General features: G+C 39.7%; 1 protein-coding gene across 9 annotated transcripts in view; it reads left to right on the top strand.

Annotated features, from left to right (window-relative positions):
* ENPP2 (ectonucleotide pyrophosphatase/phosphodiesterase 2) overlaps window positions 1-13,600 on the top strand; it is a 116,383-nt gene extending 102,783 nt beyond the window's left edge. For all 9 annotated transcript variants that reach the window (XM_054498977.2, XM_054498981.2, XM_054498975.2 and 6 more), the window contains 5 exons: window positions 1,329-1,464; window positions 2,445-2,522; window positions 5,737-5,869; window positions 7,680-7,836; window positions 12,995-13,600. In XM_054498977.2, coding sequence (XP_054354952.2) covers window positions 1,329-1,464; window positions 2,445-2,522; window positions 5,737-5,869; window positions 7,680-7,836; window positions 12,995-13,165 — 675 coding nt within the window. In that variant the 3' untranslated portion in view covers window positions 13,166-13,600. The remainder of the gene's footprint in view (window positions 1-1,328; window positions 1,465-2,444; window positions 2,523-5,736; window positions 5,870-7,679; window positions 7,837-12,994) is intronic.
* Window positions 13,601-16,335: the final 2,735 nt, after the last annotated feature.

The raw sequence follows: 16,335 nt of genomic DNA, 5'->3' as shown, positions 1-16,335 counted from the left end.
GATTTTATATTTTTTATTTTATTACATTCCTCACGTTAATACAATGATTCCTTGCTTAACAGAATTTTGTCTTAGAAAATATTTTATTTTTTCTTAATGACAGAAATCCTATGTTGGATTTATTGTAAGATATTTTGAATTAGCCTTTATTCAATGTTCTGGTAATTCCATGGGAATATGTTAAACATTGAAGGTAGATCACTAATTCTTTTATTTTCTTTCACTCTGCCTAAGTCATTGCCCAATAGTTACAGAAACTGCCAAGGTTCGTTTATTTAATTTAATAGACTTTATATTTTAAGAGCACATTTTATTTCTCAGCAAGATTGAGTGTAAAGTGCAGAGTTCCCACATACTCACCCACCCCCCCTTCAACCTCCCGCACTATCAGCATCTGTCTTTTTTTTTTTTCTAATGTTTTGAGACTGAGTCTTGCTCTGTTTCCCAGGCTGGAATGCAGTGGCATGATCTCAGCTCACTGCAACCTCTGTCTCCTGGGTTCAAGTGATTCTCCTGTCTCAGCCTCCCAAGTAGCTGGAATCAGAGATGCACGCCACCACACCTGGCTAATTTTTATATTTTTAGTAGAGATGGAGTTTTGCCATGTTGGTCAGGCTGGTCTCGAACTCCTGACCTCAGGTGATCTGCCTGCCTCGGCCTCCCAAAGTGCTGGGATTACAGGCGTGAGCCACCATGCCTGGCCCTGGTTTGTTTTTTAATAAAAGTTTTATGTTGGGGGTTTCAGTTTTGATGAAGATGAGATAAATAGGTATATATCAGGAATTAGAAAATGTTATTTGGCAGTTGAGGCATGTTTTAAATTTTTTAATACAAAGGAGGAGAACACTTCTACTGCCCCAAACACAGTTTATTGTTAATTTGTACTGTGTACACATGTACACATATGTATGTTCTTGTACATTCTACACACACACACACACACACATATATATACATACAGATAAATAGTCTATTTAGAGGAGATACGTCTATATTGTTTCTAAGAGTGTTATTTTATAAGTTATCTTTGATGAGATTCTATTTATTATTTCAACAGTGGGATTTCTGCTTTATGTTCTGCTTTCTATATTGTTTTACTTAAGACTTTGATAAAGAGAGTTATGTTGATTAAAAAAAAGTTTGAAAACTTGTGGCTTACTGTACTTAAAACTAAGGACTTTTAAAAAGAAGTCAGACTATCAAAGATAAAAAATTTAAAAAAGGAGTCAGACTATCAGAATACAAGCATAGGAGAAGCCAGAGGGGTTTTGATTTCGGCTGTTCGTACAGAGCCACGGCGTTGCTGAGTGCCTCTGACTCCCGTGCAGGCTGAGGTTTCCAGCATTCCTGACCATCTGACCAGTTGCGTCCGGCCTGATGTCCGTGTTTCTCCGAGTTTCAGTCAGAACTGTCTGGCCTACAAAAATGATAAGCAGATGTCCTATGGATTCCTGTTTCCTCCTTGTAAGTGAAGAGTATCAAGATCTGATGCCTTCAGAGGGATGTCACATTGTGCAATCTTGGTATTTGGAATTTCAGTGGCTTGGGTTTTCTTCAAGAGAGGGTACTCAAAAGATTATATAAATGAATTTTTATGGGATCCTTCCAAAATCAGCCAAAAAGTGACTAGCTTTAAAAAAATCTAATTCTCCAGGGGAATTCTAATGTGCAAGGGAATCTTCTGTGTCCTGCCTTACATTATTAAATGAGAATCTGAAAAGGAAACAGTGAATCATTAAGACACTAGTCGTTTATGTAATACTATAGAGGGGATCTCTTAAGATTACCTGAGGCCAGGCATGAGCCACCACTGTAATCCCAAAGTAATCCCAGCACTTTGGGAGGCCAAGGTGGGTGGGTTGCTTGAGTCCAGGAGTTCGAGATGAGCCTGGACAACATAGCAAGACCTTGTCTCTAAAAAAAATTAAAAAATTAGCTGAGCTGGTGGCACATGCCAGTAGTCCCTGATACTCTGGAGGCTGAGGTGGGAGGATCCCTTAAATCTGGGAGATTGAGGCTACAGTGAGCTGTGATCAGGCCACTGCACTTCACCCTGGGTGACAGAGCAAGATTCCGTATTTAAAAAAAAAATCTGAAGCCCTTAAACCATCTCTTATTACCTTGATGATTTTTTTTTTAAGTCTAAATGGCACTGATGAAATCAAGGAGTTATTTTACATAATGTTGGTAGACTCAAGAAGTAGATAGTAAGAAAAAAACATTGTAAATGGCTTTTGGGAGAGAGCTATTGAGTGAAGAAGAGACTGAGTGGGAGGGGAGTAAGGAGATGTTGTATAAAGCAGTTAGGAACAGGAATAAAGGAGTAGATTCATTTACTTCATGTTGTTTGGACCATTTAAGAAAATTCTGCCCCCCTCCCCTTTTTTTTTAACTGATACAGGTTTTGGTAAGCAATGTGTACTATTTGTTTTCCTAATGTTTAGATCTGAGCTCTTCACCAGAGGCTAAATATGATGCATTCCTGGTAACCAATATGGTTCCAATGTATCCTGCTTTCAAACGTAAGTCCAATATTTACCTAATACACTGTTATTTATGAAAATAAACATTTCTAAATTTACCCCTTACCTTTTCTACCTCTGTTAATTTTAATAAGAATACTCTTCATGTGTTTAACCTTTATAATTTTTGAGGACCTTTCATGTAAACTTTCTACTGTTGATCCAAAATTTGAATCTGTGAGGAAGGTTGGCTGGTAGTTTATCCCTGGTTTATAATTAAGAAATTGATATCACAGAAAGTGACCACAGGTCATGCATGGTAGAAACTGAACTAACCCAAGTTTGTGTTTTTCTTCTAATCTGGTTGTTATTTTTATTTCAATGCTTATTATCTTAATGGTTAAAAAGGGTCTTCACTATATTTTGAAGGCCACTTGATATTTAACAGCATCTATATTTATTTGTTGAGCATTGCAGTAAAAGCCAGTAGCACCTCTTCCTCTTGGGGTGATAACATTTTCTGAATGTTGGCCCTGAAACCCAGCAAGAGCCGAAAGGGCCTTCTGAATCATCAGTGTTTATTTCAGATGATTTTAGTCCTATACCAATTATTTTAGTTTCTTTGAACATTTGTAATTTCTTTGTACCTGACATAAATATTTGTGGATGCTAGTGAATTAAGCTACAATTCACTCATTGTACAGGCACAATGAGCTCGGGCACGAAAAACCAAGTTCCTGGAGTGTGACCACAGGCTGTGTGATCATAGAAATGTCATTAAATCTCTCATTTGTAAAATTAAGAGATATGATTGCATGACACCTAAGGTTTATATGGATTTCTGACTTAATTATCCAATGGCGAAGGCACTGCATTTTTTGTTTCTGTTAACTATTCATCTATGTCTCCATCCTCATTCATCCATCCATCCATCCCCCCATCCACCCATCCATCCTTTTATCTATCCATGTGTTCAAAGATAGAGTAAGCATTATGAAGTAGCTTTTACCACCTTTCAGTACATTTGTAGTGAACAGAACTTACATCGTTATGGGAAAGGTAGGAAAAGGAAGCACCTCTATGTGCTTCAACTTGATGGAGGAGGTTCAGGCTGTGTTATGTAACTCTCAGGGCTGAAAGGGAGTCTCAAAATAGGAATGGGCGATTGTGGAGTGTCAGCTACAGTGGCGGGCCTCCGCTGCTTAACATTGGTGAAAAGGGCCACACGGTTTAGAGAAAAAAAATGTTTATTTGATGTCCTAGTTAGCAAATGAAGGTCTATTCAAAGAGAATTTATTGCTTATGAGTGAAAAATTAAAGTATGCTTTTAAAAGTTTTCTTGGTTTGTTCTCAGACCCAACTGAGAAGCATTTCAGAAACTCACATAGTTACATTTATCACAATATTACATAGAATGCAGCTTCATTTAATTTCTGCAAATCAGGGTTCTCTGGATTTCTTTATTCTTTATTGATGTGTTTTTTTGACCAAATGGTAATCAAGGCAACACACAGTACCACCCTGAGGCTGGTGTGGAGAAGGCCTTTCATAGAGAGCTTGCTGTTCTCCACGAGGGGGGTGGTTTTTTCGCATGCCACATTTCTGCGGGCCTGGCCTTTTGACTGTTCTCATTGTTGTTTCTTTCCTTCTCTTCCTCTCCATTTTTTCTTAATGCTTAAGTTAACATTTGAACTCCTTTCTTACTGTCTGGCTTCTTTCTTGACTGCAAATAATTATCTAAGGTATTTTGGCTCTTGTGGGCTGCTCTGCCATTCAGAGTTTCAGAAGGCAGGAAGAGCAATTGAAGCAGTATGAGAAGGATGGCCAGGTGCTTTTTAATAAAGGGAGGGAAGAGGGGCTAACAGCCAGAACAGCATGACACCCATGTTGAAGACAGCATGGCGAATTCGATCTATTATTTCAGAACCAACCCATTGCTTGCCTATCCTGTCTCCTGTTATTCTCTCGTTTTTCTCCCTTTCCATTCTGCCCTTCTGGTTGGCCATTATGGAAATTAGAGGCAGAGGGGACAAGGCAGTTCTCTGCAGGGGATGACAGTGAAAGTGAGACAGAATTATAGAGGAGAAAGCAGACATGCACAGATCTGGGAATGTTTTTCAAACGAAGGAAAGAGCAAGTGCAAAAGCTTAGCCTGAAATAAGTTAGGGGAGAAGTTAGGGGACAGGAAGAAAGTCTTGCGCATGACAGGGAAAGGGGTAGGAAGTAAAGTTACAGAGGTAGGCAAAGACCATGGTAGGGAGTTGGGATTTCACTCTAATTACAATGAAAAATAATCTGGAGTGTTGGAGATGGGTGGTGTGTGTGTGTGCGTGTGTGCGTGTGCAAGAGAAAGAGACGATCTGACTTATGGTGTAAAAGGATCCTTCCGGGTACGATATGGGGGAGTGGGCTACAAGGTAAAAGGGAAGTAAGCGTTTCACAGGGAACCCAGGGAATAGTCTTTTGTGGTGTGATAGTTCACTTCAGAGAGGATGGTTAAGTTAGACCAGGATAGAGCAGTGAAAAGATGAGAGGTGGTCAAATTTGGGATAATTGGGATGTACTTTGGTGACAGCACTGACAGGAATTGTTCACATGTGTCTATAGCTAGGAGAGAAAGCAAGGATGACTCTTAGGCTTTTGGCCCAAACACCTGGGTGAGTGTCAGAGCCATTGATTATGATGGAGAAGGCGAGGGTTGGGGCAGGATTAGGAAGGAACATTAAGAATTCTGTTTGGATAATATTTTGCTTGACATGAATATAAGGTATTCCGGTGCATTAGGAGGTAGATGGTTGGATAACATGTCTGCAACTCAAGGAAAGGTCAGGGGTAAAGCTTAAACCTGGGAACTAGCATATTGATGAGATATGAAGGACGAGAAGAAAGAGTAAGGCCTTATTTTCATTACTCTGAAACACCATACTTCCTCTTTTGCACATTCTGTTCCCTCTGCCTGGCGTGTTCTGCCTGGGAAACACCACCTACTTATCCGTGCTTCAGATCTCAGCTTGGGAGGATCCTTTCCTGACTTTTGAACTACGTTAAACTCCCCTACCATTGTTTCATAGCTCTACACTGTTCCCTTTGCTGGTTTGTAAATGACACACACACTGGTAATGCCATAGAATGGAGTCATCTCATGAATCACGACAGCTCTCTTGTCTCTTGGCTTGTGACATTTGGCTCGTAGCATGCATCCTAGAGAGAATTTGGCCAGAGTAAGGAGTTTTCTTCATGAATAATTGATTTTTGGATTTTTGTCTTTGCACAGGGGTCTGGAATTATTTCCAAAGGGTATTGGTGAAGAAATATGCTTCGGAAAGAAATGGAGTTAATGTGATAAGTGGGCCAGTCTTCGACTATGACTATGATGGCTTACATGACACAGAGGACAAAATAAAACAGTAAGCCTTTCATTTCTACTCAGTGTGTGATTCTTAAGTCCCAAGATCTCACTCAAGAAGTTTTTCAAATATTCCTGTACTAGAGAAGAGATGACACCCCTTAAATTTTTTGAATTTTTCAAAATTATTATTATTATTTTTTTTGAGATGGCGCCTTGCTCTGTTGCCCAGGCTGGACTGCAGTGGTGTGATCTCGGCTCACTGCAACCTCCGCCTCCTGGGTTCAAGTGATTCTCCTGCCTCAGCCTCCCGAGTAACTGGGACTACAGGTGTGCACCACCACATGCAGCTAATTTTTGTATTCTTAGCAGAGACGGGGTTTCACCATGTTGGCCAGGCTGGTCTTGAACTCCTGACCTCAAGTGATCTACCCTTCTCAGCCTCCCGAAGTTCTGGGATTCCAGGTGTGAGCCACTGGTGCCCAGCCTGAATTTATCAATTCTTTTGATTAAATGGGCATTGGTGGTTGGAATGGAATTTTGGGTTTTGTGGTAAATAAATGCACTTTTTTATTCTATTAAAAAAATGTATCAAAGGATTTAATTTTGTTTAGTCATTTTTTCAACAGCTCTTCAGTGGGAAGATGACCATTCCCACTTATCTTCATTGTTTGGGTGGGAGTTAAGAATCCCTTAGATTTTCTGAGTCAGTACCTCTCAGTAGGAAAGTGCGTATGGACTTGGATTGAATCTGGTTGTCTCTGTCTCTTTGGTGCTGTTGGACATATAAAAGCCATTATCTGTGCTCATAACGGACCCCACAGTCTAGTGGAGAAGGCAAGATTTAGAGTGATTGGGATGTATTTTCATTGTGTAAAATTAAATAACAACATTCTGAATTTGTCAACAATTTGTTGACAAATTCAGAATGTTGTTATTTAATTTTACACAAGCATGAAACAATCAGCAGCCCAGAGTATAAGAGAGGGTTTAATTGTGATTTAGAGATAATTACAGAATAAATTGCTATTTTATAAATACAGATAAATAAGATAGAAATTGTCTTACTTCTTTTCCAGTTATTCTGAAGATAAATTTTGTGTAAATTGCATGTTTATTTTATTGCTGATCACTGTTAGCCAAAATTAAATTAGTAGTTAAATCATAATTTTAATATTCGGAAAATGAATAAAATTAAGGTAATAGAAAACCAGGCAAGGAATTATGAATTTCTGTACTGATCTCTACAGGAAAATATTTTTTATACCTCTAGGTCCATCATTAGCACTCAGTCCTTAGTACCTCCTTTGGTAAATTAGTTCTTTGTATCAAGTTCCGCATCTCATTGTAGCTTGAAAGGGTCATTATTCTCCTAGCTCTAATGTCTCTTGCCCCGGTCCATTTTATACAACTCTAGGAAAGTTATCTTCCTGAAACATGGATCTAATAATGAATGACACTCCCTAGCACAAAAACCTTTAATAGAGCATTACTACCTAAATAATAAGGCCCCAGTCCACATCCTGGCACTCAGAACCCACCATAATTTGGCTTTTATTGACTCTTCCAGCCTTTCATTTCTACTGCATTGGTCTATTCACCATTACCTGTCTCCAGTTCTTAGATCAATCCATTTTCTTTGCCTGGAATATCTTTCTTACTCTGCCAGGTTGAGGAGTGAGGGGATTCCAGGCAAAGAAAACATTATCTTCAAAGACATAGAAGTGGGCTAGTGCTTAGAAGTGAAAAATGATTCAATTGAATGGGGATTAATTTTAGTGACTTAGGCAATATTCATTGATCACCATTTAAAAAAGAAAGCTTTAACATCAACTCATCAACTGTGACTTCGTTTTACCTTCCTGTTTCAGGTACGTGGAAGGCAGTTCCATTCCTGTTCCAACTCACTACTACAGCATCATCACCAGCTGTCTGGATTTCACTCAGCCTGCCGACAAGTGTGACGGCCCTCTCTCTGTGTCCTCCTTCATCCTGCCTCACCGGCCTGACAACGAGGAGAGCTGCAATGTGAGTTTACAGAGAGAGTCCTTTAGGATTTGCTTCCATAGTTCACCTTCGTTTCTTACTTTATATTTCCATCATTGAACTAGAACATACTTATTATAAAGCATTCACCCTAAACAGAAAAAAGAAAAGAACCAAACAGAACTGCTTAACACGTAGAAATTTTGCCTTCTAATGACTTTTTATTTTTCAATGTATGTGTGCATTTAACATAATTCTATCAATGTGTACAATTTTGAGAAATAAGTGTCCAAATGTTTTTCATTTTGCAAAAGAAAGTGGAGAATGACAAAATTTTATAAAAAAGTAGAAACTAGCAAAATTTTGATAATTGTTGAAACTTGGTAAGAGGTCGTGGAATTTTATTATATTACTCACTTCACTTTTCTGGATGTTTAAAAATTTCCATATTAAAAACTTTTTTCTTTTTTAGCTCTGTCACCCAGGCTGGAGTGCAGTGGTTTGATCTTGGCTCACTGCAACCTTCATCTCCTGTGTTCAAGTAATTCTCCTGCCTCAGCCTCCCGAGTAGCTGGGATTATAGGCGGGCACCACCATGCCCAGCTAATTTTTGTATTTTTAGTAGAGATGGGGTTTCATCATGTTGGCCAGGCTGGTCTCGAACTCCTGACCTCAAGTGATCCACCTGCTTTGGCTTCCCAAAGTACTGCGATTATAGGCATGAGCCACTGTGCGTGGCCCATAATGAAAACTTTTTTTTTTTTTTTTTGAGGCGGAGTCTCACTCTGTTACCTAGGCTGGAGTGCAGTGGTGTGATCTTGGCTCACTGCAAGCTCCGCCTCCCGGAGCTTTTCTTCACGCCATTCTTCTGCCTCAGCCTCCCAGGTAGCTGGGACTATAGGCGCCTGCCACCACGCCCGGCTAATTTTTGTATTTTTAGTAGAGACGGGGTTCCACCGTGTTAGCCAGAATGGTCTCAATCTCCTGACCTTGTGATCCGCCCACCTTGGCCTCCCAAAGTGCTGGGATTACAGGCGTGAGCCACTGCACCCAGCCATGAAAACTTTTTAATACACACACATACACACACACACACACACACACAAAGCAAGAGCAAGCAAGAAAGAAATCTATACCTTACTAATCAGGTTTGCTACTAGTTACGATGGAGGTGTAACAGTCACTCTTCTCAGATAGCACAGATGACTCCTGATTCACTCATCCTGTGGGGAGACAGCTAGGATGCAGGATGGCATCATGAAAACACTAGGGAGGAAAACAGGAGCCATGCTATATGCTCCTGGCTCTGTACTAACTTGACACTCAGGGACAAATAGAAAAATCTTCAGGTCCTTTTAATTTGATGGAAAGTTTGTGCTCAAAGGTTGATTTTAGAAGTAATGGTCTATGCTTTTGTTTCACATAACAGAAGGAGTAGAGATGTAATCTACAGAAGATAATCTTTAGTCAACAAGTACTACTCAAATTCCTAAGTTGTATAAGGTACTCTAGGAGAAACAAGAGTGTATTAGACATAGTCACTATTCCTAGGCAGCCCACAGAGTGGGTCAACAAATAAAACAGGTATGGAAGTTGCAACACTGAAAGGCAAGGAGCCATAAGAATACCTTCAATAGAGATGATCAGCTTTGTGGGCAAGATAGTTTTTGATCTGTGACTTCAATTATGGGTGAAGATTGAGGCTATGAATGTAGAAGAAAATTAGAAAGTTTAAATATATCCCAGAAAGCGAATTAAGTTTTGCCTGAATATTAGGAATGAGGGCAAATAGTGGGAGAAAAGATTTTAAAAGTTGATTGGAATCAAATTTTTAAAAAGTAGTAGTAGTAATAGTAACTATAGTAGTCATCATAGCAGGAGCAGTAATAGTAGTTGTTATCATTTATTGAGTATATGTTGTGATCCAATTATGTGCAGGTCCTCTACATATATTATTTCTAATCATATAATCACAGTATGAGGCAAATATGTATATATATGATCTCTCCCTGCCTTTTTGTTAACTGTTGAGAAATTTATAGCTACTAAGGGGAAAGTATGTTGTGTGGTTACTTGGTTAGTCAGCAGAATAGCAGAGCTTTAGATTTAAGGCCTCTGACTCAAAGAGCCCATCCTCTTTCCAATTTATCAGACTTCCGTAGTAGAACCTTGGGAATTTAGGAATTTTTTCTTACGGCTCAGGCATTAGGTACCCAAGGAAAATGTTTAGTTGGAAGAGCAACGTTTTTGGCTCTGCTTTAGGAAGGTGAATTTGAAATGGAGGAGGCTGAACATTGTGCTCAAAGGGCTTTGGCAAGATTCACAGGAGTGAGGCAAGAGAGAACTTGAACTGGGGTTGTGGTCTTGGAGATCTAAAAGGAAGGATAGAAGACAACAATATTATACTTGAAGGATCCATAGGGTTTTATAAATGATGGGAATGGGTGGTAGAGAAATGTGGAAACTGCAAGTGAGAGACAAGCTGTTATCAACTTACTGGCTTGGCCCTCTCAATTTTGGTTGTTTACAACCACAAGAGCTCCAGGTGGATGTAATGCCTCTGTATAACATGGCATACATTCTCTGAGCTTCAGTTTTATTAGAAACTTGTGGGGAGGTGAAATTCTTGCAAAACATTAAACTGTTGTATTATGGGATAAAAATAAAAATTGCCATACAGTTCTAAGATGAAAAGACTACAAAGGTATTTCGTATATATAGTAGGCCATTTAAGGTGTACCTAGATTCCTGGGGAATACATGTTCAAGTTCGGTCATTAGAGGAATTTGGTGATGGGGAGTTTTAAAAATACTGCTCTAAACTCAGTGCAAAGGATGTTCTGTAATTGATCTAAATTTTATATCTGAAAAATGAAATCCACTGAAGTCCTCACAGGTTTTCCTCTCCCTACTGGTTCCTGACTCTGCACAGAGTCTGGAGGCACTTCTTGTAGAGTTCACGGCCAGCACGCTTCTCGTTGAAGGGTCACCTGTTCACGTAGAAACTGTCCTTGCTGTGAATTTTACCTTAAAACTGCTGGGGCTTGAATTCACAAACCTGGGGAGAAAGTCAGGGAGAAAAGACAGGTGAAGAATAAATGTCCATAATGAGGAAGACAGCAAGCAAGTTCATGGTTTATGCTTTTGTTTGCATTAATATTCTAAGTGATTTATTTTTAAAGTCTTTCCTGTCCTCCCTACCTTGCTGTTCATGAACTTTTATTTGAATTGTCTTAGTTGTGCATCTTGCAGCACAGTCTTCATCAGCGAATGCTTCTGTGGATTGCCAGCTAACATCAAGGCAGAAGATATTTTCTTCACATCCCACATAGCTGGTATTTCCTAATGATGAATTATAGAACAGATTTCAGGGTGTGAGAACCAGAAGAGACTGCCTCTCCAATGAAACTGGCAAATCACTTCCCAAGGAAAGAAATAGCAAAAGACAGATGTTTTTGCAGAATTCTTATAATCCCAGCTAGCCATCATTTAAATTAGGAAAAACCTTTTCACCCCTGTCCACACATTCAAATGACTGCATTTACAAAGAAAAAAATTGGACTGACTGACCATTGAAAAATCAAACAAATGAGCTGAATATGAAAATTCTCTCAAAATACAGGCTCATGCTTGCCCTGCTTACTCTGAGGGGGTCCTGACCCATCTGGAGACCTCCTACTTCGTTAATTATAGGGTCATGCTGAGGACTGGTCAGTACCATTGTGGGTAGAGTTATATTTAGGTCTTTCCTTTCCTGTGAATCGCAGAGATCTTGGTTAGGTTGGGTTAGGAGGGTGGGACATGAAGGTTAAAATTCTTACCTCCCCAGCCTGCAAAGCAATTTCTTCCCCTTTCTTCATTTTGCCTGAGATGGCCAGGCATCAGTTTCCTGAACCAACACCCTCCCGGAACATATTTAGCACTGGCACAAGCTGCTGCAGTTCACTGTCCAGGTTTGTGTGGGTTGGAGCTTTCCGAGAAAGCCCATTGCAGGTTCTTGGGCTTTGGTGGATAGTTCATTGAGACCACTGGTGGTAAAGAGTTGGATGAGGGCATGTCTGAATATTCCCAGACCTGGGACATGCAGCCACCCTTCAACTTGTAGAAGGGCTCTTGGAAGCCATTGCAATTCCAGAGGCATTTGTGAATGGAATTACTTGCAAAGGCCCTCCTGCTCAATGTCTACTAATGAAAGTAGACACTGCTCCATATTCACAGGGCTCTCAGATCTCACTCTTTCCCTCAACTTCCCACAAAAATGAAAGAAGCTATTTTTGAGATGCAAAGAACTGCTTCCCCTGAATTACCTTTTAGTTTCAAGTTAGACATGAAATAAGTTGTTTGATGTAGGATATCTCAATGTCTTTCATCTGCAACTTGTGTCAGTGGGGCAGTTTTTGGCAAGCAGCTGAGACAGGGATTCACTTTCTTTCTTGTGTGTTTCCTTGCTTTACCTTTTTCCCCCCTTCTTCCCTCCTCTCCTTCCTACCTCCCAGGGAGCTGCAGAAGTAAGCATTATTATCCTCGTGAACCAAGGAAGAAACTGAGGCCTCAAGAAGTCAAGTAGCTTGACCAAGGTCTCATAGCCAAGAAGTAGTACAGCTTCATTTCCAACTCTGGCCTTTTGGGCCCCAGAGTGCCAGATGTATCAACTGAGCGGCTTCGAGTTGACCTCATTTTTCAAATAGCAATTTATGCATTCTAGTAGATGACGTAGTTGATGCAGCAGTTTCTTTTGAAAAACTAGGAATGCACACACATGATTTCGTGCGTTAGGCTTAAGTTCTTCACTTTCCTTGGGAAGCAGAAGCATATTCCAAATTACTTTTACTCTGTGCTCAATATTGCAATTTGACAGCTTGGAAAAGAAACAAATTACTGAATTCTCTAGGGCCTTTGGTTTTCCTAATTTTGATTTATGTTCTGAGAACCTATTGAGTCAAATGCCCTCTGACACCACATGTCTCGTTTATTTGGTACAGTTAATTGCTGTTGAAAATGTTTACAGCCAAGGGCAGGTATTTGTGGCACATTACCAATAGGAATGCGGTAGGGTGGCAGGGAGGCCAGGAAGGATCAACATGCATTGGCTCTGTGTGCAAGAGTGCACAGAGGTCATTTGTGGACTTGGAGTAAACTGACCATTTGGAGAAACTCCTCTGGAAAATTCTGATTCTGATTTTGTTCTATTTCCATTGCAGAGCTCAGAGGACGAGTCAAAATGGGTAGAAGAACTCATGAAGATGCACACAGCTCGGGTGCGTGACATTGAACATCTCACCAGCCTGGACTTCTTCCGAAAGACCAGCCGCAGCTACCCAGAAATCCTGACACTCAAGACATACCTGCATACATACGAGAGCGAGATTTAACTTTCTGGGCATCTGCAGTACAGTCTTATCAACTGGTTGTATATTTTTATATTGTTTTTGTATTTATTAATTTGAAACCAGGACATTAAAAATGTTAGTATTTTAATCCTGTACCAAATCTGACATATTATGCCTGAATGACTCCACTGTTTTTCTCTAATGCTTGATTTAGGTAGCCTTGTGTTCTGAGTAGAGCTTGTAATAAATACTGCGGCTTGAGTTTTTAGTGGAAGCTTCTAAATGGTGCTGCAGATTTGATATTTGCATTGAGGAAATATTAATTTTCCAATGCACAGTTGCCACATTTAGTCCTGTACTGTATGGAAACACTGATTTTGTAAAGTTGCCTTTATTTGCTGTTAACTGTTAACTATGACAGATATATTTAAGCCTTATAAACCAATCTTAAACATAATAAATCACACATTCAGTTTTTTTCTGGTTTTATTTGGCTTTTATTTCACTTATAAATTAGAGGGTCTGTTTCAGGTGTATTCATGCGTGTAAGGAACACATTTCTTGTACTAGGCCCTTTTCCTAGTTGCTTATATGACATTTAACCACAGCGACCTGGACGAGACGGTTTAGGTACATATCTATAGGAAATCAGAAGGGCAGAGGGAAAGAGCAATTAGAAGCACTTCTGAATACAATCTCTCAATGTATCTCTTTTAAAAATATTTTGAAGTTTGGAAAAATATTTTGAAGTTTTGACCAAGATGGTTGAAAACTAAGTATTAGATTCAACTTAAACTGCTTTGAACATATATTCTGTACAAGGTATTGACCTAAGAACGCTGGAGGATATAAAGAGAAATAAGACAGTGGGATGAGATATAGATATAAACGTGTAATTAGCCAATCCAGGTAGAGAATAACAAATGCCAAGTAAAAGTATTAGTAACAACACAATAGGACAGAAAGGTCTGAATAGTAATATGTGGGGGTAATTGTAGATGGACATACTTATGGCTTTAAATGCTAATGATGCATGCAGTGAGGAAGTCATTAAAAAATTTTCAGTCTTTCAAATTGTGGCATAAAGACTCAGAATAGTGTTGTTATATCTCTAACAGTTGTTAATCTCCCTTAAATAAAGAAAACAAGGTCGGGTGCAGTGGCTTGTGCCTGTAATCCCAGCACTTTGAGATGCTAAGGCAGGCAGATCACTTGAGGTCAGGAGTTCAAGACCAGCCTGGCCAACATGGTGAAACTCCATCTCTACTAAAAATAAAAAAAAAAAAAAAAAAAAAAAAAAAAATCCCTGCATGGTGGCACATGCCTGTAATCCCAGCTACTTGGGAGGGTGAGGCAGGGGAATCGCTTGAACCCTGGAGGCACAGGTTGCAGTGAGCCAAGATAGGCCCACTGCACTCCAGCCTGGGTGACACAGTGAGACTCCATCTCAAAAAAAGAAAAAACAAGCAAACAAAAAAATTGGAAGAAAATAGCCTTTTATTTATTTTTAATTGTTCCCTTTTATGGTCAGTGAAATGGGTTTTAATTTCTATAAATTTTCCTTTAAAAATACATTAAGAAGAAAGACATTATGTCAAAAATAATTCACATCAAAAGTAGCACAGTAAATTTGATGGTATTGGGGATATGTGAAAAATTGGGAAGGCAGTAAGGGAAAAACTGATGTCCTGGAAACAGGGCTATAGGACTACACTGGAAGAAGTGATCATAGTGATACCAATGTGGCTATATTTACAGAGTACTCACTATGTTCCAGGCATGCCTCTGGCACTTCCTGTGGTTTGTCTTTGAATGCTGAAAAAATGGGAAGCTCAGAGAAGATTTCATGGAAAGAGGAAGAATGAAGATATGAATGAGGAAGGATGCTTGAATTGGGCTTTGGAATTTTGGGTAGGGTGAAAGGGTGGTAGAAATGAATTAGAATATGATTCATTATTCATTTAATATTTAACAATAATTTATTGAGCATCTACTATATGCCAGGTTGAGCATTCCAAAGCCAAGAATCTGGTATCTGAAATGTTCCCAAATCTGAAATTTTTTGAGTGCCAACACAATGCTCAAAGGAAATGCTTGTTGGGACATTGTGGGTTTCAGATTTTTGGATTTGGGATGCTCAACCTAGGCATAATGCAACTATTCCAAAATTTGAAAAATCAAAAATCCAAAACACCTCCTGACCCAACCATTTCAGATAGACTAGGGATACTTTCCATTGAGGATAAAACAGTGAATAAATAAACATAGTTCCTGGCCTCATAGAACTTGCACTTTAATGAAAGAGACCCTTTTAAACACCTCCAATTATATGTTATATGTGCTGTGAAAGAATTAAACAGGTGGAGGAGAGTAACAAGAAGGTGGAAAAGGAAAGGCTTCATAGGTGACTTTCTAGCCAAGACCTAGGAGATGAGAAGAGCTGGCGTCTAGAAAAAGAGGGACAAAAAGGAAGAGCATAGTCAAGGACTGGGATCGGGAAAGATTTTTGGATGTGTGAGAATCTGAAAGAAAACAGATGCGCCTGAATGAAAACAGATGTGCCTGAATACAGTGGTGAGGTGGGTTGGGATCAGGTCAGGTCTCATTGAGGTCCAATAAGCTCCACTGAGGCATTTTGATTCCACTCTAAATGCAATGAGAAATAATGGAAAAGTCTCGGACAGAAGTGTGACGGGATCTGATTTAAGGTCTCACTCAGTACATGAACCCCATGTATTAGGTTCGTGCACAAATTAATTGCCGTTTTTGCCATTAAAAGTGATGGCATAATCACTTTTATGATTGCACTTTTATGATGGCATAATCACATGCTATGCTCTAGATATAATGCCACATGAAAATACATCTGAGGCCTGGTACGGTGGCTCACGCCTGTAATCCCAGCACTTTGGGAGGCTGAGGCAGGCGGATTACGAGGTCAGGAAATCGAGACCATCCTGGCTAACATGGTGAAACCCCGTCTCTACTAAAAATACAAAAAATTAGCAGGGCACGGTGGCGGGCGCCTGTAGTCCCAGCTACTCGGGAGGCTGAGGCAGGAGAATGGCGTGAACCTGGGGGGCGGAGCTTGCAGTGAGCCGAGATCGCGCCACTGCACTCCAGCCTGGGAAACAGCGATACTCCGTCTCAAAAAAAAAAAAATCTGATAAGAGAAGGTCCACTTACTAGGTGCTGTAATTGTCTTCCAACAG

This window comes from Pongo pygmaeus, chromosome 7 (genome assembly GCF_028885625.2).
Source record: "Pongo pygmaeus isolate AG05252 chromosome 7, NHGRI_mPonPyg2-v2.0_pri, whole genome shotgun sequence".
Lineage (NCBI taxonomy): Eukaryota > Metazoa > Chordata > Mammalia > Primates > Hominidae > Pongo > Pongo pygmaeus.
This window is presented reverse-complemented; position numbering and strand designations above follow the sequence as displayed.